The sequence below is a fragment of the Stenella coeruleoalba genome (assembly GCF_951394435.1).
Source record: "Stenella coeruleoalba genome assembly, chromosome: 7".
NCBI classification, from domain to species: domain Eukaryota; kingdom Metazoa; phylum Chordata; class Mammalia; order Artiodactyla; family Delphinidae; genus Stenella; species Stenella coeruleoalba.
Genome location: NC_137153.1, coordinates 102,072,492 through 102,099,778, shown reverse-complemented (window position 1 = coordinate 102,099,778; position 27,287 = coordinate 102,072,492). Strand labels below are relative to the sequence as shown.

The 27,287-nt window shown below is 41.1% G+C and overlaps 1 protein-coding gene across 5 annotated transcripts in view; it reads right to left on the bottom strand.

The window, feature by feature from the left end:
• Positions 1 to 27,287, bottom strand: part of SNX30 (sorting nexin family member 30) — a 121,550-nt gene that overhangs the window by 38,147 nt on the left and 56,116 nt on the right. For 4 of the 5 annotated variants that reach the window (XR_013829058.1, XR_013829059.1, XR_013829060.1 and 1 more), the window contains exons 3-6: positions 25,299 to 25,409; positions 14,597 to 14,755; positions 10,500 to 10,695; positions 8,918 to 9,117 (exon numbers count right to left, since the gene is read on the bottom strand). Coding sequence is in view for 1 of the 5 variants with exons in the window: in XM_079926299.1 (XP_079782425.1) it covers positions 8,918 to 9,117; positions 10,500 to 10,695; positions 14,597 to 14,755; positions 25,299 to 25,409 (666 nt within the window). In the remaining 4 variants the exon portion in view is untranslated. The remainder of the gene's footprint in view (positions 1 to 8,917; positions 9,118 to 10,499; positions 10,696 to 14,596; positions 14,756 to 25,298; positions 25,410 to 27,287) is intronic. The other variant, XR_013829061.1, reaches the window with a different exon arrangement.

Sequence of the window (27,287 nt, the reverse complement as noted above, 5' to 3'; positions counted from 1 at the left end):
CACTGACTAGTCACTTGACTCCTTAGCTCCGCCTTGTGGCCTCTGAGGAGAAAAGGTGGGCAGGCTGAAGAAACCATCCGGCAATTAAATAACCAGCATCTGAAAGCAGCAATCCTGGAACATTGCTCAAAGTATTTATCTCCAACTCAAACTGTCCTCAGACCCAAACTTCTGCATCCACATCTTACACCTCTAATCACGATCAGCAATGACTTCCATATTATTAAATCCGATGGCCACCATTTATCATGCTCTTTCTAAAAACACTTCTCTTGGTTTCCCTAAGGTCATCCTCTACTCTTTTTCTCCTACCACACTGACCATTCCTTCTCAGGCTACTTTCCTACTTGTTCCACCCCCTAATTAGATGCTACACCACTAAATATTGCCAATATACACCACTAAATATTGCCACCAAATATTGCCAATATTGCCTAATTAGGTGCTACACCACTAACTATTGCCAATGCCTCAGGAAGCAGGCCTGGACTATTTACCTCGATCTCATCTCACCAGATAATCTTCCGACTCTCGTAGATTTAAACGCCATCTATACAGAAATGACTCCCAAATTTCTATTCCCACTCTAAACTCATAACCAGCTGCCATGACATCACTACTTTAATGACTAACAGGCATTTTCTTAACTGAATATGGACAGAACAACCTGATTCCCAACTGCTCAATCTGTTCCACCCCAAACTTCCTCATCTCACTAAACAGGACCACTATCAACACAGCTGCTGAAACCAAAAACCCAGGAGTCATCTTCAATTCCTCCATTTCTCACTTCACATTAATACAGCAGCAAGTCTAGTTGGCCCTTCATACAAAATATACCCCAAATCCACCCACTTCTCCAAGCTCCACCACCTCAGTTATCTGCCACCTGGCTCCCTGCAACAGTCTCCTACTGGTCTCCGGACCTCCTCTCCCCGTCCCCCACGCAACAACCCATTCTCCATACTGCAGCACTAGCTGTCTTCTTAAAGTAAAAACCGTATCCTGTCATTTCCCTGCAGGAAACTAACTGGCTTCTCTTTTATTCCTAAGTACAAAATCCAGACTCTTACCAACCATGGCCTTTAAGATATTACCGTATGTCCTGGCCTTTACTTATCTCTTTGACCTCCCCACCTGCCACCTGCTCCCTTGCTCAACTGGCCCCACTCACACTGGCCTTTACCTTATCACCCACTCTTCTGACTCTCACCTCACTAGTCATCACCAAGACCTCTGAGATAAGCATGCTCTTTGACTTGCAGATAAAACTCTCTTAAAAATAACAAGGTACATAACAATGAGCAGAGTTCCCTATGCTTTGAAAAAGAATAGATACAGGTATATGTATAACTGAATCACTTTGCTGTACACCTGAAACTATCACAACACTGTTAATCAACTATACTCCAATATAAAATAAAAAGTTAAAAAAAAAAGATACATGACATACAATAGTTATATATCTGTAAATGTTCCAATTGCACCACACTGCCAACTTCAATATCTGCCAACTACCTGCTATGAATGAGGCAGTGTGGGATATGAAGTATAGGGCTCTGCCCTAATCTTCTTAAATAAAAATTCTCCAACTCTTGGCCTGGTCATAGTGATGCCAGTACTCAAAAGGCACTGCCAGAACTTTGCTAAAGACTCTAACGTGTTCTCTTTCAGCCCGTTACTATCATAATTACATTTTACACACACATTGTGTATAGGATGTGAGCCCACGGAAGGGCTCACCTGCAGATGTCTACAGTGTGCTTAACTTGAGTCTTGAGCCTGAGGGTAACTTTGGTACCCCTCTCTCTCAAGCACTGTTCACTCCGTAGCAACTTTGGAATACACATCTTCAACCATCTTTCCAGTACAAGCTGTCCTCATTGTTCCCTGAACATTATTCATCTGTTCCACATGGCCTGATAATGACCCTCCTTTTTCGGTGCTTTCTCTCTGCCTCCAAAGGGAACAGAATGTACCCAGCCACAATTATACTTAGAGAGAGATAATTTGAGTCTCAGCTTTGAAAAGCAGGAACTGATCCAGTTTCTCTCGCCAACAGTAAAGACACAAATATAAGGTGGCTGCTCATTAGAATTGGGGCCATGGAACAGAGAAAAGATCTACCCATGGGGCTCTGCTTCTTTATCTATAAAATGAGCAAGTTAGACAAGATGAACCTCGTCTACAATCGTAGTAGTCCCCAGAAGCTATGCTCTCCAACCAGTCTAAGTGCAGACTGGGGCAGTTTCTAATGTGGACATTAAAGCATTTGATCCTTACCACTTTTGTTCTAAAATTTTACAATGATATGCTTTGCGTTGGTTTTCTGTTCATTCCTTTTGCTGGGTAGTTAACCTGTCACGGCCTTCAGCTTAGGGAGATTTTCTTGTATTATTTCTTTCATAATTTCCTTCCCTCAGTTTTCTCTGTTCTCTCAATCAGGAACTCCTATCAGTTGGATGCTGAACTTCTGAGATTAACCCTCCAGGTCTCTTATCATTCTTTCACATTTTCAGTATTTTTGCATTTTTGTTCTACTTTCCAACTACTTTTATTTTTTATACAGTAGGTTCTTATTAGTAATCTATTTTACACATAGTAGTGTATATATGTCAATCCCGATCTCCCAGTTCATCACACCACCACCACCACCCACCCCCGCTTTCCCCCCATGGTGTCCATACAACTTTTTAAAATATAAATTTATTTAATTTTTTTATTTTTGGCTGCTTTGGGTCTTCGTTGCTACACATGTGCTTTCTCTAGTTGCAGCAAGCAGGGGCTAATCTTCATTGCAGTGCGTGGGCTTCTCATTGCGGTGGCTTCTCTTGTTGTGGAGCACAGGCTCTAGGCACATGGGCTTCAGTAGTTGTGGCACACGGGCTCAGTAGTTGTGGCTCACGGGCTCTAGAGCACAGGTTCAGTAGTGGTGCACGGACTTAGCTGCTCCACAGCATGTGGAATCTTCCCAGACCAGGGCTCGAACCCATGTTCCCCGCATTGGCAGGCGGATTCTTAACCAGTGCACCACCAGGGAAGCCTGGTTGTCCATATGTTTGTTCTCTACATCTGTGTCTCTACCTCTGCCTTGCAAACCAGTTCATCTGTACTATTTTTCTAGATTCCACATATATGCATTAATATACAGTATTTGTTTTTCTCTTTCTGACTTGCTTCACTCTGTATGACAGTCTCTAGGTCCATCCACATCTCTACAAATGACCCAATGGCTGAGTAATATTCCATTGTATATATGTACCACATCTTCTTTATCCATTCGTCTGTCAATGGGCATTAAGGGTGCTTCCATGACCTAGCTATTGTAAATAGTGCTGCAGTTAACACTGGGATGCATGTGTCTTTTTGAATTATGGTTTTTCTCTGCGTGTATGCCCAGTAGTGGGATTGCTGGGTCATATGGTAATTCTATTTTTAGTTTTTTAAGGAAGCTCCATACTGTTCTCCATAGTGGCTGTATCAATTTACATTCCCACCAACAGTGCAAGAGGGTTCCCTTTTCTCCACATCCTCTCCAGCATTCACTGTTTGTATGTTTTCTGATGATGCCCATTCTAACCAGTGTGAGGTGACACCTCACTGTGGTTTTGATTTGCATTTCTCTAATAATTAGTGGTGTTGAGCAGCTTTTCACATGCCTCTTGGCCATCTGTATGTCTTCTTTGGAGAAATGTCTATTTAGGTCTTCTCTCCATTTTTGAACTGCGTTGTTTTTTTGATACTGAGCAGCATGAGCTGTTTACATATTTTGGAGATTAATCCTTTGTCCGTTGATTCATTTGCAAATATTTTCTCCCACTCTGAGGGTTGTCTTTTCATCTTGCTTATAGTTTCCTTTGCTGTGCAAAACCTTTTAAGCTTCATTAGGTCCCATTTGTTTATTTTTGTTTTTATTTCCATTACTCTAGGAGGTGGGTCAAAAAAGACCTTGCTGTGATTTATGTCAAAGAGTGTTCTTCCTATGTTTTCCTCTAAGAGTTTTATAATGTCCAGTCTTACATTTAGGTAAGACTTTAATCCATTTTGAGTTTACTTTTGTGTATGGTATTAGGGAGTGTTCTAATTTCATTCTTTTACATATAGCTGACCAGTTTTCCCAGCACCGCTTATTGAAGAGGCTATCTTTTCTCTATTTTATATCCTTGCCTCCTTTGCCATAGATTAGGTGACCACAGCTGTGTGGGTTTATCTCTGGGCTTTCTATCCTGTTCCATTGATCTATATTTCTGTTTTTGTGCTAGTACTATACTGTCTTGATTACTATAGCTTTGTAGTATAGTCTGAAGTCAGGGAGTCTGATTCCTCCAGCTCCATTTTTTTCCCTCAGGATTGGCTAATTGGGGTCTTTTGTGTCTCCATACAAATTTTAAGATTTTTTGTTCTAGTTCTGTAAAAAATGCCATTGGTAATTTGATTGGGATGGCACTGAATCTGTAGATTGCTTTGGATAGTATAGTCATTTTCACGATATTGATTCTTCCAAGAACATGGTGTATCTCTCCATCTATTTGTGTCACCTTTGATTTCTTTCATCAGTGTCTTACAGTTTTCTGAGTACAGGTCTTTTACCTCCTTAGGTAGGTTTATTCCTAGGTATTTTATTCTTTTTGGTACAATGGTGAATGGGATTATTTCCTTAATTTCTCTTTCTGATCTTCTGTTGTTAGTGTATAAGAATGCAAGAGATTTCTGTGCATTAATTTTGTGTCCTGCAACTTTACCAAATTCATTGATTAGCTCTAGTAGTTTTCTGGTGGCATCTTTAGGATTATCTATGTATAAAACCATGTCATCTGCAAACAGTGACAACTTTACTTCTTCTTTTCTAATTTGGATTCCTTTTATTTCTTTTCCTTCTCTGATTGCTGTGGCTAGGACTTCCAAACCTATGTTGAATAAAAGTGGAGAGGGTGGACATCCTTGTCTTGTTCCTGATCTTAGAGGAAACGCTTTCAGTTTTCACCCTTGAGAATGATGTTTACTGTGAGTTTGTCACATATGGCCTTTATTATGTTGAGGTAGGTTCCCTCTATGCCCAGCCTCTGGATAGGTTTTGTCATAAATGGGTATTGAATTTTGTCAAAAGCTTTTTCTGCATCTATTGAGATGATCATATGGTTTTTATTCTTCAATTTGTTAATATGGTGTATCACATTGATTGACTTGCGTATATTGAAGAATCCTTGCATCCCTGGGATAAATACCACTTGATCATGGTGTACGATCCTTTTAATGTGTTGTTGGATTCTGTTTGCTAGTATTTTGTCGAGGATTTTTGCATCTATATTCATCAGTGATATTAGTCTGTAATTTTCTTTTTTTGCAGTATCTTTGTCTGGTTTTGGTATCAGGGTGATGGTGGCCTCATAGAATGACTTTGGGAGTGTTCCTTCCTCTGCAATTTTTTGGAAGAGTTTGAGAAGGACGGGTGTTAGCTCTCTCTAAATGTTTGATAGAATTCACTTGTGAAGCCATCTGGTCCTGGACTTTTGTTTGCTGGAAGATTTTTAATCACAGTTTCAACTTCATTGCTTGTGATTGGTCTGTTCATATTTTCTATTTCTTCCTGGTTTAGTCTTGGAAGGTTATACTTTTCTAAGAATGTATCCATTTCTTCCAGGCTGTCCATTTTATTGGCATAGAGTTGTCTGTAGTAGTCTCTTATGATGCTTTGTATTTCTGCAGTGTTTGTTGTAATTTCTCCTTTTTCATTTCTAATTTTATTGATCTGAGTCCTCTCCCTCCTTTTCTTGAAGAGTCTGGCTAAAAGGTTTATCAATTTTGTTTATCTTCTCAAAGAACCAGCTGTTAATTTTATTGATCTTTGGTATTGTTTTCTTTGTTTCTATTTCATTTATTTCTGCTCTGATCTTTATGATTTCTTTCCTTCTACTAACTTTGGGTTTTGTTTGTTCTTCTTCCTCTAGTTTCTTTAGGTGTAAGGTTAGATTGTTTGAGATTTTTCTTGCTTTTTGAGGTACGACTGTATTGCTATAAACGTCCCTCTTAGAACTGCTTTTGCTGCATCCCATAGGTTTTGGATCATTGTGTTTTCATTGTCATTTGTCTCTAGGTATTTTTTGATTTCCTCTTTGATTTCTTCAGTGATCTCTTGATTATTTAGTCACGTATTGTTTATCCTCCATGTGTTTGTGTTTTTTACATTTTTCTCCCTGTAATTTATTTCTGATTTCACGGCGCTGTGGTCAGAAAAGATGCTTGATATGATTTCAGTTTTCTTAAATTTACTGAGTTTTGATTTGTGACCCAAGATGTGATCTATCCTGGTGAATGTTCTGTGTGCACTTGAGAAGAAAGTGTAATCTGCTGTTTTCGGATGGAATGTCCTATAAATATCAATTAAATCTATCTGGTCTGTTGTGTCATTTAAAGCTTGTGTTTCCTTATTAATTTTCTGTCTGGATGATCTGTACACTGGTTTAAGTGAGGTGTTAAAATCCCCCACTATTATTATTATTATTTTTTTTTTTTTTGCAGTACGCAGGCCTCTCACTGTTGTGGCCTCTCCCGTTGCAGAGCACAGGCTCCGGATGCGCAGGCTCAGCGGCCATGGCTCACGGGCCCAGCCGCTCCACGGCATGTGGGATCTTCCTGGACTGGGGCACGAACCCGTGTCCCCTGCATCGGCAGGCGGACTCTCAACTGCTGCACCACCAGGGACGCCCCCCCCCCCACTATTATTGTGTTACTGTCAATTTCCTCTTTTAGAGCTGTTAGCAGTTGCCTTATGTATTGAGGTGCTCCCATGTTGGGTGTATATATATTTATAATTGTTATATCTTCTTCTTGGATTGATCCCTTGATCATTATGTAGTGTCCTTCCTTGTCTCTTGTAACATTATTTTAAAGACTATTTTATCTGATATGAGTACTGCTACTTCAGCTTTCTTTTGACTTCCATTTGCATGGAATATCTTTTTCCATCCCCTCACTTTCAGTCTGCATGTGTCCCTAGGTCTGAAGTGGGCCTCTTGTAGACAGCATATATGTGGGTCTTGTTTTTGTATCCATTCAGCAAGCCTGTTTCTTTTGGTTGGAGCATTTAATCCATCCACGTTTAAGGTAATTATCGACATGTATGTTCCTATTACAATTTTCTAAATTGTTTTGGGTTTGTTTTTGTAGGTCCTTTTCTTCTCTTGTGTTTCCCACTTAGAGAAGTTCCTTTAACATCTGTTGTAGAGACGGTTTGGTGGTGCTGAATTCTCTTAGCTTTTGCTTGCCTATAAAGCCTTTGATTTCTCTGTCAAATCTGAATGAGATCCTTGCCAGGTAGAGTATTCTTGGTTGTAGGTTCTTCCCTTTCATCAGTCTAAATATATTGTGCCACTCCCTTCTGGCTTGTAGAGTTTCTGCTGAGAAATCAGCTTTTAACGTTATGGGAGTTCCCTTGTATGATATTTGTTGTTTTTCCCTAGTTGCTTTTAATAATTTTTCTTTGTCTTTAATTTTTGTCCATTTGATTACTATGTGCCTTGGCATGTTTCTCTCTGGGTTTACCCTGCCAGGGACTCTCTGTGTTTCTGGACTTGGGTGGCTATTTTCTTTCCCTTGTTAGGGAAGTTTTCGACTATAATCTCTTCAAATATTTTCTCGGGTCCTTTCTCTCTCTCTTCTTCTGGGAGCCCTATAATGCGAATGTGGTGCATTTAATGTCGTCCCAGAGGTCTCTTAGGCTGTCTTCGTTTCTTTTCATTCTTTTTCCTTTATTCTGTTCCATGGCAGTGAACTCCACCATTCTGTCTTCCAGGTCACTTATCTGTTCTTCTGCCTCAGTTACTCTGCTATTGATCCCTTCTAGTGTCTTTTTCATTTCCGTTATTCTATTGTTCATATCTGTTTGTTTGTTCTTTAATTCTTCTAGGTCTTTGTTAAACATTTCTTGCATCTTCTCCATCTTTGCCTCCATTCTGTTTCTGAGGTCCTGGATCATCTTCACTCTTGTTATTCTAAATTCTTTTTCTGGAAGGTTGCCTATCTCCACTTCATTTGTTGTTTTGGGGTTTTATCTTGTTCCTTCATCTGGTACATAGTCCTCTGCCTTTTCATTTTATCTATCTTTCTGTGAATGTGGTTTTCATTCCACAGGCTACAGGACTGTAGTTCTTCTTCTTGCTTCTGCTGTCTGCCCTCTCTCCAACTACTTTTTTTTTTTTTTTTGCAGTACGCAGGCCTCTCACTGTTGTGGCCTCTCCCACCGCGGAGCACAGGCTCCAGACGTGCAGGCCCAGCAGCCATGGCTCACGGGCCCAGCCGCCCTGCGGCATGAGGAATCCTCCAAGACCGGGGCATGAACCCGCATCCCCCGCATCGGCAGGTGGACTCCCAACCACTGCGCCACCAGGGAAGCCCTCCAACTACTTTTAAAATTTGTTTTACTTTCCCAGATTTCCTCAGCCTCATCTTCCAACTTTACTTTTCAATTTTATTTCAGCAATCGTATTTTAACCTCCAAGAGCTCTAATTATCCAATTGCTCTTTTTCCACAACATACTGTTCTTAATCAGCAGATGCTATTCTCAAACTCTCAGAGAACACTAAAAAGAATCTCTTCCAAACTTTTTTTCTTTCATTTAATTCACACACTTGGTTCACCATGTGTTCTTTTTACATGTCCATGAGGTCAGTCCACGTCTGATCCTACCCACCCAGGAAGAAGGAAATCTGTACCACATGCAAATAGGCAATAATCAATTACTTTTTTTTTTAATTTTATTTTTATTTATTTATGGCTGTGTTGGGTCCTCATCTCTGTGCATGGGCTTTCTCCAGCTGTGGCGAGTTGGGGCCACTCTTCATCACGGATTCAATTACTTTCTGATTAACGACTACAACAAAGAAAGTACCTAAGTGCACAAGAAGTGAGTCAGCTTACCTTCATGCAGTCAGAGTATAAAATATATTCCCTGAGCACAGGTAGAAAGTCTTCTGTCATGTCCTCTGTCAGCTCTTCCAAGGCTGTAGAGCAGTTGCCGATGCAGGCTGACACACCCTCCAGGGGCTCAGCCAGCTCCCCCTCTAACGCACTCCATGTGGAGTACACAGGCCCATATTCTCTCAGCTCTACAAGGTACTCTAAAGGGGGAAGAGAAACCAATTAAGATCGGCTGGGTAGCAATCACTGGTATTACTGACTCAATAACCAATGCAGCCAAGAGCTCTCTGAGTATGCTTTCCTTTAAACACAACACTGTTTATAACCAATTTTTTTAATCTCCAAAAGCTGATGTTACAGCTAACACTATAACATCAATCAACTCTACTCCATAACAGGAATGTCATGCCTCTGGATAATGGGGACCACAATGCCTTTGGGGGAAAGTGGTGGGAGCTACATCCACCAAATATCTTCCTAGAAACCTACTCACCTACCCCTACAGTGAAGCCATATTTTAACAGGCAATGGAGGTAGGATTTCATATAGGTTTAGGGGGGTGTTTTTAAAAATTTTAAAAAAATCAGTCACAATGGAAAAATAATGGAATTTTAGGAAACAGTTGATACAAGAAATGTGGTCTTACCTAAGCAGACTCAACTCTCTCATTCAGGGGTCACCCCAACACCTTGGTCCCATCAGAATTTACCCCACATGATCTTTAGGTGTAGATGGTACCTAAAGCCATTTCCAAAACCTGCAGGCCCTACAGGATACCAGCAGCAGGTAAAGGAGAATCAAAGCACAGGGAACAAGGAAAAAAGTTGTTTGATTTCCCCCACAAAAAAACCTGGCCTATCATTTGTCACCAGGATTCTTGCCATTACAACAAAATGTTGTTGCCATTTTTTAGTAACCAATGGATGGCAACTACCGGAGAATCCTTCTCTATGTGTTTCACATCACATGCCAGCATGATCATTAACACTGTTCAGGTCTATTTGGCCTACATACGTGTAAGAAAACAAAGGGCCCCAACATTCTGGGACACAAAAAAGCAAGTGGCCATGAGAAGGGTGGGGAGGAAGTGGTGGCAAGAGCAAAGGCCTCATAACTCCCTGGGTCAGGAAGAGTGGGTTTGAAATGAAGCAAGGGTAGGCAGGTGAGTCAATTTCAAGCCTGAAGGCTCATTAGGATAGTAACTTTGGCAAACACTGCTCTCATTTTGAACCATCTTTCTGCCAGAAAAGCTACTTAAGTTTATTTTTTAAATGATCATTGCTATGGATGAAGGGAAGTTGAGCAAGAGAAAAGTGGAAAAGCCTAGAGGCTCAGAGTGGTTGTTTGCTATGGGGAAAGCAAACACAAGGATGAAATGCAGGGCAAGGGACGGGGTGCAAAATTATCCTCTGGTCACAACTACCTCCCCCGCTTCTTGTATTTATTTATTACTTTTATAAGCAAAATGTGGCCTGGTTCTGCTGCTCCGGCATTTCTGCATTTTGATTCTGCTTGGCGCAATGAATGCCATTTCTGCAAACGTGGCCCCTGGGCCTGATCAAGAACTCAACAGAGAGCTCACCTATTTCCTCCTTGATGATCCGCTGGGCTATTCGATCAATGGTTCCCAGCTTGAGCGCAAATGTGTCTAAGTACTCGCCTATGGCTGCAAACTCGAGAGGCCGACTCCTCAGCTTGTAGCCGCCAGTGACATGCTTGACCGACTCACCCACTCGAGTCAGCAACGCCATCCCTTGCTTCTTATGGGCATTCAGGTCCTAAGGATGACATATGAACAAACAAACTCAAAGGGCTCGACTGCTCACATGGCAGGACTCAGTAAGCCAACTCCTTTAGGCAGCTTCCTTTTGGAAATGGAAGACTCAGAAGATAAGGAGGTGAGTTAGGCTAAGGCGCTCACCACACACACACACACACACACACACACACACACACACACACACACACACACACACACACACACACACACACGTCTCCTCTCCTTGCCATCACAGCCATCACAGCCACCACGCTCATACTCCTGCACCTTTACGCCCAGGTCTCTTTATACAGAGCTGGACTCCTACCTTTCCAGTCAGGTTCACTCACCCAGCACACCTTCCTTTAAACACAACTGTTTAAATACAAGTTTTTAAAAAAGTGTCCCTTTGTCCTATACAAAAGATCCTAAATTGTCTTTAGGAGCAAAATTCAAGAGCTGAGATTCATTCCCTTCATTTATTTATATCCTAACCAAAGCCACAGAAGGGAAGTGGAAGGTGGGAAGCAGGAGACAGTGACAGGAAAGGTGGTGCTACAAAACCCAGGCCAAGGAGAGAGGCTGCAAATGACCAAACATTTTACCCTGGATTTCTTGGTTGAGACATTAATGGGAAATACGTTCAGCTGCATAATCCACTGAACTGAAACCTAAAAAGCATATTAGTCTGCCAGGTAAAATAAATTTCTTCCTATCATTAATCGCTAAGGGGAATCTTCAGTATCTTCCCGTTGTTCTATGTCACTTACTTTAATGGTGCCTTCAAAAGTGGTTTTACAGAAGATGCAGGTGTCTGTTCCTTATGTCTACCCTCGATACTAACAGAATGATAATTCCCAGTCCTAGAGGGACAGGTCTACAGGGAGAGAAGGGAACACGGCACAAGGCCACTGCTTTCTGGTGACCTCGCCTCATGCAGGGATAGAGCAGAGGTTAACACAGCTGTCTGACAGCCCCTTCCCACGTGACACACCATCCCAGGCTCAGGTCTCCAAAAGTGCCTGAAATGTAGATCCCTCCTGATTTCACGTCCTCCTCCTCCATGCAGCCAAAGCCTTCACTTCTGCTCTTGATTCTGCCCTCTCCTGTCCACACTCCCCCCACCAGCCAAGGCCCTTGCCCTCTCAACCATCCCTTCTCTCCTGTCTATAATTCCAACTTCTAATCTGTCAGCATGTGAAATATATGCGAAGCTCACTGATCTTAAAAACGGCAGCAACCTCCTCTAAGCTCCCTCCTCCATCTCTGTCCTTCCTTTCTATGCCACCTGCCTGAGACAATGTTCTAAGGATCCCATCTCGGGGAATTCCCCGGCGGTCCAGTGGTTAGGACGCTGCAATTCCACTGCAGGGGGCGAGGGTTCGATCCCTGGTTGGGGAGCTAAGATCCTGCATGCCACAGCCAAAGAAAAACATTTTTAATAAAATAATGATCTTATCTCCCCTTCTAACCTCATACACTCTAGATAAAAGCATCCCTGTAGGCACCAGGCTTTCACAAGACCATAACTGAAGCCCTGGAGTTCTAGGAATTGCTCCACAATGTTTTTCTGGATCAGGGTTCGATCCAAATGGACTCACTGGACTGCATAAACTCTACTTCAAGTAGCACTTTACAAAGAATCCCCAGTTAACCAAGTTCATTAACGTGTTGAGTACAGTTATTTAGTCGTACCTATCTGACTGCTGCACCCATTCTGCCAACAATGAAAACACTGATTTGAACACAGCTGATACTAAGCATCCTCCACCTCCCCCAGCATCAGTGGTTTCTTCTTAAGGACGCTTCTAACTTGTGGTAAGATCATGTCATCACAAGGAAGAGGAGAGCTTCTGCGTTCACTATGGCAGAGCATGTCAGTGGCCTATCTAAGGACAGGACCAAGTTATTCAAAGCGTTTTAAAAGATGGGGGTACGGGGTGGGTGAGATGGGGAGTTATTGTTTAGTGGGTACAAAGTTTCAGTTTCGCAGGATAAAAAGTTCTGGAGAGTAGATGTACGACAGGGTGAATATACTTAACATTTCCCAACTGTACACTGTAAAATGGTTAAGATGGTAAATTTTACGTCATGTGTATTTTCCCACAATTAAAAAGAAATAAAAGAAAAGATGAGGTTATTTAGTGCATTTGCTTCAGCAAATAAAACTGAACTAAGGCAGGAGGCTGTTGTTTTTAAACAAGCCAGCTCCCCTGTACTCACTCACGTCAAGTTAGATTTTGATTAAGACTTTGAAGGGCTTAAAAAAAAAATCAGTTATCTCTGATGACAGAAATCAGGATACTGTTTACCCTGGGGAGGAGCGGGGTGGTAGTGATTGGGAGCAGAGATGAGAGAGGCTTCCAGTGTGCTGGGGATTTTCTGTCTTGATTGGGTAGTGATTATAAAGGTATGTTCATTTTGTGATCATTTACTGAGCTGTGATTTGTATATTTTTCTCTATGTATGTTATACTTCAGTGACAAAATTGAGCAAATTAAAAATAAAATCAGTTCATATTGCTTGGTCCACAGATGAACACCACATATACCCAAAAAAAAAAAAAAAGAAAAAGAAAAAACCACCTTTCCTACTTATTCTTTACACAAATTCCTAATGACCGGGGGTCCAAGCTTTCTCCTCCTTTGTCTCTTTATTCAATAAAAATGACGAAACTTGAGGGCCTGCCTGGACAACGAACCACTAATCTGGGTGAAACAGTGAGCTGCACTTTTGGGGAAGAGAGTGGATTTTACTTTGTGTAGTCACTGGAAGAACTACGTCCGAGAAGCAGTTCACCAGGAAATACTTATTTTTAAAAAGAACACAAGTTTGACCTGTGCGGGAAAGGTTTCCAGGAAAAAAAGAAGAGGAACAGGAATGTCATCAAGGAGGCTAAGTGCCAACTGAGGTCCAGGAAAAAGTAAAAAAGAAAACCCACAACCCTGGAGGACTTTGCCAGGTGGCTCTTACGTCCGGAGAATGGCATCCCCTCCAACGTCTTTACGGCAACTGATGCTGTCTGTAAATATTTCTCCATTTTGCCATTTTGAAAAAGAAAACTGAAAAGTACCTGGGCCTTAATACCCTTGCCAACATGGAATGAATTACCTATGGCCTGAATGTGAGAATAGGATACATGAAAATAAACAGATGGGGCTGGAGGGAAGCTGGCACAGGAGTCTGAACACGAGCTCCCATATCTGCAGACAATCAGAGTCGAGCACCTCAGGCTGCCGGTCAGTTCTGCCAACAGGGAAGTTCAGAGAAAAGTCGGGGGCGCCAGCTTGAGTTTGAATACATAGAATCTGGCCGCTGTGTAGGCCCCAACTATTTCCCTGGCAAGTGCCTGGGAAATGCCCACTGGCTAGGAACTTGGCCGTGGGCAAGTAATGCTCAACTACTCCTGGTCGGGCAGTCTGTGCAAACTGTGGCCTCAGGAGCCACAATGACCCTATTTCACATCCTAGTGATGCCAGCTGAACTCGCACACACGCCCTGAACTTTAGTTTCCTTGCCTGTGAAATGAGGCTATAAGCAAATACTCACAGGGTTCCTGTGAAATATGTCCTTACCAAACACTCAATAAACATTCTTTCCCTTTCGTGCCCACCGTTGGTCAGAACGGCCTCACCCAGTAATATCGCCGGTTAAGTGTGTAGGGAAACACTTATCCCTGCTTTTGGTAAGTGAAACTATTCTAACTTCCTTGACTGCTGCAGGGGGATATTTCTCCTAAATTCTAACATGGAAACCGTGCCAGGGCCGATGAGCACCAGAAACAAAACCAAAAAAAAAACAAACCCAGAGCAATTCTATGACACCCACTACGGGGGTGGCTTGTGAGAGATCAAAACAGCTTTTAAGAAACAGCCCAAAGAATGCTAACCTGGGAGAGGAACATGAAAAATTCTGCTTACCTTAGCAGTAAGGAAAACATTAAAGTGTTCATTGAAAGAAAGCACAGGATGATCCGTAATTCTTTTCAGGAATTTATCCAAAGCTTTTCTTCTGGTCTCCACAAACTCTTCTGAAAAACGATCCACAACACCTTTTACCACAAACTTCTCAGGAAGTGGCTACAATGACATGAACAAAAATATTCAGAGTAACTGATAAGGAAGTGCAGAGAAAAACCAGGCTAGCAAATAAGTCCTAGGACCATCTGTCAAGAACAGTCTTTCTTCATCGGTCAGATCTTTATGTAGTCATCAGTATAAATATTTCTGAAAAAAAAATACCCATGGAGTAAATCACAACTACCCAGTCAATTTTATAATACAAGAAATGAAACAGTAGAGCATGGTCCCTGGAACACAGAAAACAGTCAGTTAACGTCTACCGGTAAATCGGACGGTATAGTTATCTTTACGTTGCTTGATGCACAGGTGATATAATGGGAAAGTTAAGGCAAGATAAGAAAGAAAGGAAAGGAGTCAGACAACATCAGCCACACAAAAATTTATTTAAATATCTTAACATCCTACTCCCAGTTCAAGGGGTAAAAGAATTTGGTGAATGAAAAAATAAGTACATTAGGGAAACCCGTGTATCTAAAAAAATACCTTTTCTAAGGCAATTTTTTTGTTTAGGTTTATGCTTAAAGGTTCTTAATAATATAACTTCCTTTACTCCTCACTCAAATAAATCTCTCCATCGCATTTACTCTGAGCCAATATTGTCGGCAATTTAAAACTACCTGGCTTCCAAGGGATCCTTGAGCTTTAACCTATTTCCACAGCAGCTTGATTAAAAGGCCTTCCTCATTACTGCCACCACAGGGAAAGAGAGTATCTGCTAATGCACAATTAGAAAATGTTTTGGTTATGAAATATTAAAAGAACATTTATATTTAAAAAAGGGCAAATGACCCAGTAGACATTTCTCCAAAGAAGATGTACAAATGGCCAAAACGCACATGAAAAGACGCTCGACATCATTAGTCATTAGGGAAATACAAACCAAAACCACAGTGAGATAATCATTAGAGAAATGCAAATCGAAACTACAATGAGGGGCTTCCCTGGTGGCGCGGTGGTTGAGAGTCCGCCTGCCGATGCAGGGGACACGGGTTCGTGCCCCGGTCCGGGAAGATCCCACATGCCGCGGAGCAGCTGGGCCCATGAGCCATGGCCGCTGAGCCTGCGTGTCCGGAGCCTGTGCTCCGCAACGGGAGAGGTCACAACAGTGAGAGGCCCGCGTACCACAAAAAAACAAACAAACAAACAAAAAACTACAGTGAGGTATCACCTCACACCAGTCAGAATGGCCATCAGCAAAAAAACCTACAAACAATAAATGCTGGAGAGGGTGTGGAGAAAAGGGAACCCTCTTGCACTGTTGGTGGGAATGTAAATTGATACAGCCACTGTGGAGAACAGTATGGAGGTTCCTTAAAAAACTACAAATAGAACTGCCATATGACCCAGGAATCCCACTATTGGGCATATATCCTGAGAAAACCATAATTAAAAGAGACACATACCACAATGTTCAATGCAGCTCTATTTACAGTAGCCAGGACATGGAAGCAACCTAAGTGTCCATCGACCGATGAATAGATAAAGAAGATGTGGCACATATATACGATGGAATATTAGCCATAAAAAGAAACGAAATTGAGTTATTTGTAGTGAGGTGGATGGACCTAGAGTCTGTCATACAGAGTGAAGTAAGTCAGAAAGAGAAAAACAAATACTGTATGCTAACACATATATATGGAATCCAAAAAAAAAGGGTTCTGAAGAACCTAGGAGCAGGACAGGAATAAAGACGCAGATGTAGAGAATGGACTTGAGGACATGGGCGGAGAAGTGTAAGCTGGGACGAAGTGATAGAGTGGCATGGACATATATACACTACCAAATGTAAAACAGATAGCTAGCTGGAAGCAGCCACATAGCACAGGGAGATCAGCTCGGTGTTTTGTGACCACCTAGAGGGGTGGCATAGGAATGGTGGGAGGGAGACGCAAGAGGGAGGAGATATGGGGATATATGTATATGTATAACTGATTTACTTTGTTATAAAGCAGAAACTAACACACCACTGTAAAGCAATTATACTCCAATAAAGATGTTAAAAAAAAAAAAAACACAGTGAGATACCACTTCACACCCACTAGGATGACCATAATAGAGACAGAGAAAGACAGGAAAGGAAAGAACAAGTGTTGACGAGGAGACTGAAAAACCGGAACAAGCATTTAAGTCTGCAACCTCCTTAAACTCTGTAATGTGTGAAAATAGAGATTTTTTTTTCTTTTAAGTTATAGACCCCCAAGCACATACACACACACACACACACACACACACACACACACACACACACACACACAAATGCTGAAATAAATAAGATACAGGAACACGGACTTAGGCAATGTGGAGACCTAAGCACTTAGAGTGAGAAAGCCAAGAAGCAACCCAATTTATAACACGAAAGCGTTCAAATATTTAGGAATTGGCAACACCAGCACTGCTGGAAAGGAAGCACTTGGGTATGAGAGAATTCAACAGCCTCGACTTGAAGAGCTTTGGAAAGCTCTTATGTTTTAGATCTCAAGAGTTAAGACTCTACTGGGTGCCACCTTTGCCTCCGTGCCTCAAGTGGCTGTAGAGAACAGCCCCCTCCCCAAAGCTAACTACTCCATCTGTGTCCTTGACCCATTAGTTTACTATCATGCACCTTGTCACCATCAATTAATTATACCTTCTCTACTGTTTATCTTCAACATCCCCTCATCCGGCTCTATTCTGAGTCTACAAAAACATGGTTGGTTCTCTTTCTACCTGAAGAAAAAAAATATCTATCTCTTGACCTTACATCGTCTCCACTCTCCTTCCTGTCTCATTCAACCTTTTTGAAAAGAATCATTTACCTTTACTTCCACTCTTCCCCTTGATTTCTCAACCCCCAACCTTTCTTCACCCCAAAACGAAGCCATCGTTGGTACTGCCTTCAATGCTGCGTTTCTCTGCCCTACTCCTGCTTCATGTAGAAACCACTCTTTTAAAGATGATCAGTGACTTTGTAATTACCAAACCCAGTGGATATTTTTGTCTCAGGAGTCCTGTTGAGCATACTCTCATTTGCCTATGCTGAAGAGGACTCAGGGAAAAGGCCTAATGAGCAAATAAGTAGTTAGGTATGCCTCATTTCACGTAACAGATAACCTTCTGAAAAGAGTTATCCATTCTTCAGATTTAGTACATTGAACTTTGTTTAATGAATCAGGGGAGCTTGCTAGTTAAAGGAACCCTGGGGTGAATCCTTCTGCGAACAGAATTTCCTTCTGTAATAAGCATCATTATTGCCAAATGTACATGGCTTCATAAATTTGTTTCTTCCTATTTCAAGCTTCCTTAAAGCGATATACCTACTCTCTGCCTCACCCTTATAATTACCTTCTGGGTTGTCTATGCATAGGAATCTGGATTGCTGGTAAAACCAAGGGCATCTACACTCTGTAAATGAAATAATACAAGTGAAGAAAGAGTTCAACACAGCTCCCAGCACATGGTAGATATCGAATGAATGCCAACTATTTGTATTAATTGGTAAATACTGAGAACAGAAAGCAAAAAAGGGAAGTGGACTAAACATAAAACTTCCACATGTTTTAAGCCAAAAAAAAATTTTTTTAAATCACCTGGGATACCATTCTGAACCCACTAGGATGCTATAAAAGAAAAAAAAAAAAGGAAATCACAAGTGTTGGCAAGTATATAGAGAGGCCGGAACCCTCATACCTTGCTGGCGGGGATGTAAAATGGCACAGTCACTGCGGAAAACGGTTTGGCAGTTCCTCGAAAACTTAAACATAGAGTTACCATGTGATCCAGTGATTAATTCCATCCCCTGGTATACAGCCAAAATAATTGAAAGCAAGTTTTCACACAAAAACTTGTACAACAAATGTTCAAACATTATTCATGATATTTGGGCTGGGGAAAAGAGGGGATGGGAAGTGATTACTTAATGGGTATGGGGTTTCTTTTTGGGGTGATGAAAATGTCCTGAAATTAGATGGTGGTGACTGCAAAACATTGTGAATATAATAAAAGCCACTGACTTATACACTTCGGTGAACTTTATGTTATGTGAATTTTATCTCAATTAAAAAAAAAATGCAAGGATGGAAGCAGATGTCAGAGAGGAGAGGAGATGCAATGCTGCTGGCTTTGAAGAAAGAGGAAGAGGTCTGAGCCAAGGAATGCAGGCGGCCTCTAGAGACTGGAAAGGGGAGGAACAAATTCTCCCCTAGAGCCTCCAGAAGGGACACAGCCCTGCCTGCCGCCCCCCCCCCTTTTTTTCTTTAACATCTTTATTGGAGTATAATTGCTTTACAATGGTGTGTTAGTTTCTGCTTTATAACAAAGTGAATCAGCCATACATATACATATATCCCCATATCTCCTCCCTCTTGCGTCTCCCTCCCTCCCACCCTCCCTATCCCACCCCTCTAGGTGGTCACAAACCACCTAGCTGATCTCCCTGTGCTATGCGGCTGCTTCCCACTAGCTAGCTATTTTACGTTTGGTAGTGTATATATGTCCATGCCACTCTCTCGTTTTGTCACAGCTTACCCTTCCCCCTCCCCATATCCTCAAGTCCATTCTCTAGTAGGTCTGCATCTTTATCCCCGTCTTGCCCCTAGGTTCTTCATGACCATTTTTTTGTTTGTTTTTTAGATTCCATATATATGTGTTAGCATACGATATTTGTTTTTCTCTTTCTGACTTACTTCACTCTGTATGACAGACTCTAGGTCCATCCGCCTCACTATAAATAACTCAATTTCATTTCTGAATTAATTGATTAATTAACCTGATTAATTAATTAATTAATCTGATTAATTAATTAACCTGATTAATTAATTAATTAACCTGATTTAATTCAGGTACTGGAAAGTTCAACTAATGATTCACTATTTATTAACTTATCTACTTGGTAAGCTAAAAGCATATATATTTAACAGTACGAGAAAAAGGAGCCAACTAGAAAGTGAAGTTAGACTTCTTACTGATTATTTCATATTAAGAAAAACAAATGCTGCATTACAAATCTCTTCCTATTAATTCCCATGAGTTTACCACTACCCAAAACAAAACTGGGTCCATAATAAATACAAATGCATCCTTCCAGCAAAGCTCCCTTCATAAAAACTGAAGCAAACATTAAATTTCTAAGTGAAATCAAAAACTAAAGACTTTAATAAATGTATTTGCTTCATCTTCAAAATGTGCATCCACTGAGTCATGAAATCTCTCTGCTGTGTAATTATTTGTGCCCCAGTAAATGAAGCGGTGTTAAAACCAACTTCTGAGACAAAAAATACATTAAAAAGCAAAAACCACGTCACAATGAAGACTCTCTGGTGGCTCCAACTATTAGATTACAAAGAAAACCAAAGTGAATTGCCATTATGAGATGACAAACATAACACATCCAGCACAGTTCTAGTTTTAGGTTGGCATTTGAAGAACATATGATTATTTCTTTCTGCTTTTAAAATTCCAGAAAAACAAAGCCATATAAAAATAGAAAAATCTGTTGCAGCACCAGAACATATAAAGGTACTGTTAACAGGACAGAATTTGTTAAAGACACAAAGCAGAAAAGATTGGATTGAGAGAAAAATCCATCAGTATCAACCATCTTGTGACACGACTCAGGCAAGGGAACAGTCGGCTAAGGAAGTAAGGGGTTGGATTTCCCCAGTAGAGCCCCAGAAGCTGCCAAGTTCAGAGCCACAGGGGCTGGAAACAGGGCAGGTCTCAGGACAGCCAATGCAGAGAGGCAGATGAAAGAACTTGGGGCCTCCCCAGAACCACAGTCTGGCTGGCTGTTCACCTACAATTTCACATGGCTCCAGTGAAGCTCAAAACAAGTGGGAACTTTATCTCCATGCTCACAACGTAAGCAATAGACTCTGAAAGCTTCGGAATTCTCACATATTTTTAACCACGGCTATAACTAAAATTGGCAAAAAGAAAACCCCACAAAAAACCCCAAGAACCCACCACCACCCGCCATTCTCCAACTGATCCAAAAGATTCTAAAATTCACCGGAAAAACAAAACGTGCAAATAGGCAGAACGTCTCGGAAAACAAAGACTACTGTGGGCATAGATGGGGGCTTATCCAATCAGATGATGAAACGTTCTGTAAACTTGTAATGATTCAGTAGTGTAGCAGGGACACCACACGAAACAGAAAAGAGATCGATGAACCAAAGTGTTCAGAAATAGCCCCAAAATGTACAAAGCTAATGCATGACATAGTCTAATACACAAACGATTACACCGGCGACTGATTACTCCTAAATGGTTCTGGAACAACTCACCATCTGAAAAAAATAAGATCCTCCCAGCTCGCATCAGAAAAAATTCTAGATTTAAATATAAAACATGAGAACATAAAAGTAATAGAAGAAAATACAGAACATTTTTTTTTTTTTAACATCCTAGGTTAGAAACAAGCTTCAAAGCCAGAAACTGTAAGGGAAAAATTAACTTGGCTGGGAGGGAAGGGATGTTATCTTTCATGGAGTCAAGCTGAAGACAAAAGACAACTAGAGAAAAAAATAGATATTCTCAACTGGGTTAATTTCCTTCACAGATATGGAGTGTTTACAAACCACTAAGAAAAAAAATAGAAAAATAAAGAGGCAATTCATTAAAGAAATGCCGACATTCAATAAAGTCATAAGAAGATATGTAGCTTCACTGGTTAAAGAAATGAAAACTAACTGTATAAAAACAAACTCAAAACGGATTAAAGACCTACATTTTCTAAAAGCTAAAATCATAAAAAATTTTAGAAGGGACTTCCCTGGTGGCGCAGTGGTTAAGAATCTGCCTGCCAATGCAGGGGACACGGGTTCGAGCCCTGGTCCAGGAAGATCCCACATGCCGCAGAGCAACTAAGCCTGTGTGCCACAACTACTGAGCCCGTGAGCCACAACTACTGAGCCCATGAGCCACAACTACTGGACCCGCGTGCTTAGGGCCCATGCTCCGCAACAAAGACTTCTCACCACAATGAGAAGTCCACGCACCACAACGAAGAGTAGCCCCCGCTCGCCGCAACTAGAGAAAAACCCGTGCGCAGCAACGAAGACCCAATGCAGACAAAAATAAATAAATTATTTAAAAAAAGATTTTTAGAAGACAACATAGGTGTAAAACTTTATGACCTAGGAATGAGCAATGGTTTCTTAGCTAAAACACCAAAAGCACAGGCAAACAAAGAAAACATAGGTAGAGTGGACTTCATCAAGATTTTAAAACTTGGTACTCCACAGGGCACCATCAAGAAAATAAAGAGACAACCCATTAAATGGGAGAAAATTTTTGCAAATCATATATCTGGAAAGAGATTAGTATCTAGATTATATAAAGAACCATTTTAACTCAACAATAAAAAGACACAACCCAATTTTAAAATGGGCAAAGGATCTGAACAGATATTTCTCCAAGGAAGATAATAAAGGTACATTAAAAAAAATTCAACATCATTAGCTGTCAGGGAAATGCAAATCAAAACCACAAAGAGACACCATTTCATACCCACTAGGGTGGCTATTATCAAAAAGAAAGATAATAACGGGTGTTGATGCAGACGTGGAGAAAATGGAACCCTCATACACAGCTGGTGCGTACGTAAAATGATGCAGCCACTTTGGAAAACAGTCCGGCAGTTCCTCAAAAGGTTAAATATAGAGTTATACATGATTCAGCAATTATATTCCTAGGTATAGACCCAAGAAAAACGAAAACATATGTGCACACAAAAACTTGCACATGGATGTTCATAGCAGCATTACTCGTAACAGCCAAAAAGTGGAAACAACCCAAATGTCCATCAAAGGTGAATGGACAGACAAAATATGACATATCCATAGAATGGAATGTTACTTGACAATAAAAACAAAGCACTGACACATGCTACGACATGAATGAACCCTGAAAACATTATGCTACGAAAAAAAACCCAGTCACAAAAGGCCATTGTGTATGATTCTACTTACATGAAATGTCCAGAACAGGCACATCTATAGAGACAGGTAGAGTAGTGGTTGCCAGGCAATGCGGAATATAGAGGATTTGGAAGCAACAGGCAAGAAGTAAGAGGTTTCTTTTGGGGGTGATGAAAAGGTTCTAAAACTGATTGTGCTGATGGTTACACAGCTCTATGAATATACCAAAAGCCCCTGACTTGTACATTTCACATGGGTGAATTGTATGGTATACTGAATTATACCTCAATAAAGCTTTAAAGAAAAAAAGAAATGAGAATTTAAACAATAATTATGTTACATGTTTACTGGGTCTCCATCTGATAGTTAACTCCCCTGGGCAGGAGTCCCTTGTCTATCTTATTACCCTTCACCTTCCCAAGGGCAGCAAAAAGGCCTAGTAAAAGGACCAAAGTCGATTATTAATAACAGATACCTCCCAGCAAAGCTGCTGTAAGACGAATTTCTCTGGGGGGTGGGGGGGAAAGAGTTTGTTTGCAGTCTGACTTTCACGTTTACGTCAGAGATGTTCTCCTACATTAAATCTCTCTCCACCGCAGATATGCACTAAAAAGTTATCAAGAATTTAATTCTCTAGATGTTTCTACTCACTGCTTTTACCCAGACCATAGGAAACCAGACTTAAAGATACTCTGGATCCACCATGGGCATTCTGGAGACTTCCATTCTCTCAGTTCTGGCTTCAGTGTCTATGCATGAGTCTACTATGTTTCACCAGCAGGTGTCGCTGTCTAACCTTTGGTCTTTAAGTACCGAACTTCATATACTCCTAGTTGCCAGGAAGTGCTGCATAATTCCCCTCATGCATAGTGTGGGCTACACATAAAAAGCAACTTCCTTCCAGTACAGTACGGAGAGGGAGAGAAAAAAGAGTAACTGTACAGTGGAAAAACCTGATGAGCACCATCTCAAGTCAGGTGATCAAGGTTAACATCAACAGTGATAAAATACTGTCAATGATAGTATATACCCCTCATATGATGTAATGAGAATGGTACCTCACCCCTGTGCTTTTCCTCCTCAAAACACATCACCCCAGGCTAACTATGAGAAAAACATCAGACAAATCTCAACGAAGGGACATTCTACAAAATGCCTGCCTGGTACTCCTCAAAACTGTCAAGGTCATCGAAAACAAAGAAAGCCTGAGAAACTGTCACAATCAAGAGGAGCCTGGGACCAAGGAGACATGACAACTAAATGTAATGTGTTACCCTGGATAGGATCCTGGAACAGGAAAAGGGCAGCAGGCAAAAAACGAGGAAATCTGAATAAAGGACTTTTAGTCAATAATAATGTTTCATTACTGGTTCATTATTTGTGACAAATGCGCCACACTAATAAGCAAAACTGGATGTAGGGTCTATGGGAATTTGCTGTACTATCTTTGCAGTAACTCTGTAAATCTAATACTGTTCTAAAATAAAAGTCTGTTTTTAAAAACTTCACTAGCTGCCAATTTTGCCACATTAAGATTTTGAGGAATAGTTCCAACTGTTTAAAACTATAGTTTCTTTTTTGGCATGTTTTTAAGTGATTAGAAGACAGAAAAGCAAAACCTCAGGCCTGGAGAGCAGAGGGAATAGGTGGGGTGGGGTGGGGGGGCAGTGGTTTCCCTGAGAAAGAATGGAGCCCCAAGCAAAACCCATCATCCCCATCACAGCACTAGCAACGTGGCCACTTCTGCCTTGAAAACTAAGAAAACTGCTAGTGCGTTCACAGCACAGTCAGCCTTTTCCAACCATGAAGGGAAGACTAGAAGATGCAGTGGTAGCAGGAAAACTGGCAGTGCTAAGAAGTTACCCAGCCAAGGTTTTTCCTGAAAGATAAAGCCCTGCTGAAGAGTTTTATGATCCAAACTGCCCCAAAGCCCCAAAGTCCAAGAAACATCTGAGCCCAAGAAACATCTGAAATAACTGTCTAAACAGTTATTTACACTAAAATTAAAAAGTAGAAAAGTACTCAATACATGTTGATTTTAAGTAGTCTTCTAAATTTTATTTGCTCTAGTTTTGTTTTTTAAAATGTGTAGCTAAAATAACAAATAAATAGTATCCTTCTTCAATAAATAGTTAACTGGCTTTTGGTTTGTTTTCTTAAAGGAAAAACTGTGGTTGAGTGGATCGTGTGCTAGATTCCTGCTCTCAGAATTACCCACGTCTAAAGAAAGCCCAGCCAGCTGTAATCTGAGACATCTTTCTCCACCTGGGGGCAGCTATCCAAACCGCAAGAATGGAGTCTAGGAAGGGTGGAACAGTCTTTAAGGAGGCAGCAAATGAGAATTAGGATTCTCCATACCTCAAAAAATTGTTATAATAAAAGTGAAAAATTGTTATAATAAAAGTGAAAATCTAACCCAACCCACCCAAGAAACCAGCATACTGTAGAGCGAATCAGAAATCAAAACCCTGAAGGTGAACGGTATTATACAGCATCCATAAAATGTACATTTGATGGGTGAATCTGGTATGAAATGTAAGGTAGAGTTCATCCATAGTTTAAAGGGTGAGAGCTGAGTGAACACCGTCAGAAAAGAGAAGGCAGGAAAAGTGAGTAACAAGCTGTACTGACTTAGTACCTACGGGAATGAGATGAGTGGGCTGGGATTCTTCCAGTTTGTTCCTCAACCAGTCAAAATCCTGGTATCTTCGACGAACAGAATATTCTGGCAGGTCAAACTCCACCCGAGTACTCTGCAAATGAGGACAGTGGAACAAAATCAGGGTAAGGGAAGAGTAGCATACCTTGGCAGAATGGAAGGAAAAAAGCTCTCTTTGAATAACCTGGGCAAGAACACACTTTTCTTCCACCAAACGCACCAGCCAAGTGGCAGGGCTTACCAACACGGAATGACAAGTCCGGGCCACGGGGTGCAGTTAAAAATTTCAAGGATCTAGAATGAAAATGTCGAGGTTTCATTTCCCCCTATCTCAGGAAATGGAACTATCCCTCAGAATTGTGCTTGGAAACATTTGATTCATTTCCTCCAAGTTTAACTCTGAGAATTTCTTTTAGCAGAATAATTCCACTGAGGATATTGCTACTGAATCCAAATCTGTGAATCTGTTTTAAAAAAAAAAAGTCTCCACCGTCTGCTAAATATGCTGACAAGTTTTGCCAAAGGCAGAGGGGAAACAAGCAAAAAGTAGAGATAACAGATCACCTGCTCATTTAGGAACCAGACTAGGTGAAAACAGAAAAGGTTTTGCCCACTCTTCCATATTCTGCCAGGACCATAAGCTTGAAACTACATTGTATTTTAGATGATTTTTTAAATCTAGAAGGAAATAATTGTAAAATATCATTGTATTGCAAAAAAAAAAAAAATCCCTGAATTTAAGTTTTCTGAAATGTGATTGCAACACTTTGATAACAAAAACCAATATTAAATAAAATTAATTTATACCAAAGCAGGATTTTTATACATTAATTTGCCCAAACCAAAATTATGTCTCAGATAAGCCGTTTTTCCTTGTGAGGGTACCGACTATATGACGGTCACAGTTCTCGGAGGTTAAAGCACAAGATAAAAATGGTTCAAACTACATTTTATAAATTTATTGAAATCTTTCAAGCCAAAAGTCTGTTTAAATCCATGGAACCAAGAAAATCTTAAAAACACACGAACAAGGGACTTCCCTGGTGGTGCAGTGGTTAAGAATCTGCCTGCCAATGCAGGGGACACGAGTTCAATCCCTAGTCCAGGAAGATCCCACATGCCGCGGAGCAACTAAGCCTGCGAGCCACAACTGCCGAGCCTGCACTTTAGAGCCCACGTGACACAACTACTGAAGCCCACGTGCCACAACTACTGAAGCCTGCGTGCCTAGAGCCTGTGCTCTGCAATAAAAGAAGCCACAGCAACGAGAAGCCCGCGCACCACATGAAGAGTGGCCCCCGCTCGCCACAACTAGAGAAAGCCCGGGCACAGCAACGAAGACCCAACGTAGACAAAAAATTAATTTTTTAAAAGGACAGTAACTTAAAAAACACATGAACAAGAGTCATCCCTCAAAGCAGCAGCCAGTGAACAGCTTTGGCATCAAAAATTATGATTTCATCCTTCCCAGAAGCCAGGCTCACGGTCTGAGCAAAACTGTGAAGTTAAAGGACTCAGTCTTGGACTAAACCCCAACTAACAATCTTTCTGCCTCTTCTCCCCTTTTCAAAGTTTCACACACCGGCATACGCCCATGAAACACAACCTTCCCGTATGATGCAGGGGTAGGGGTGGGAAGACATGAGGAAATTTGTTTAATTTAGGCATTTGTGATTTATTAGAAGACTCCCCAAAAGAATTAGCATTTCCGAACTAGAGAGACAGAGAGAGAGAGAGAGAGAGACAGAGAGAGAGAGAGAGAGAGAGAGACAGAGAGAGAGAGAGACAGAGAGAGAGAGAGAGAGAGAGAGAGGGAGGGAGGGAGGGAGGGCGGGAGGGAGGGAGGGAGGGAGGGAGAGAGAGAGAGAGAGAGAGAGAGAGAGAGAGAGAGAGAGAGAGGCAGAGAGAGGGAAAAAAATAAATAGAACAGGTAAATCCAAATCACTACTGATGGATCTTTAGGCATAAGGGT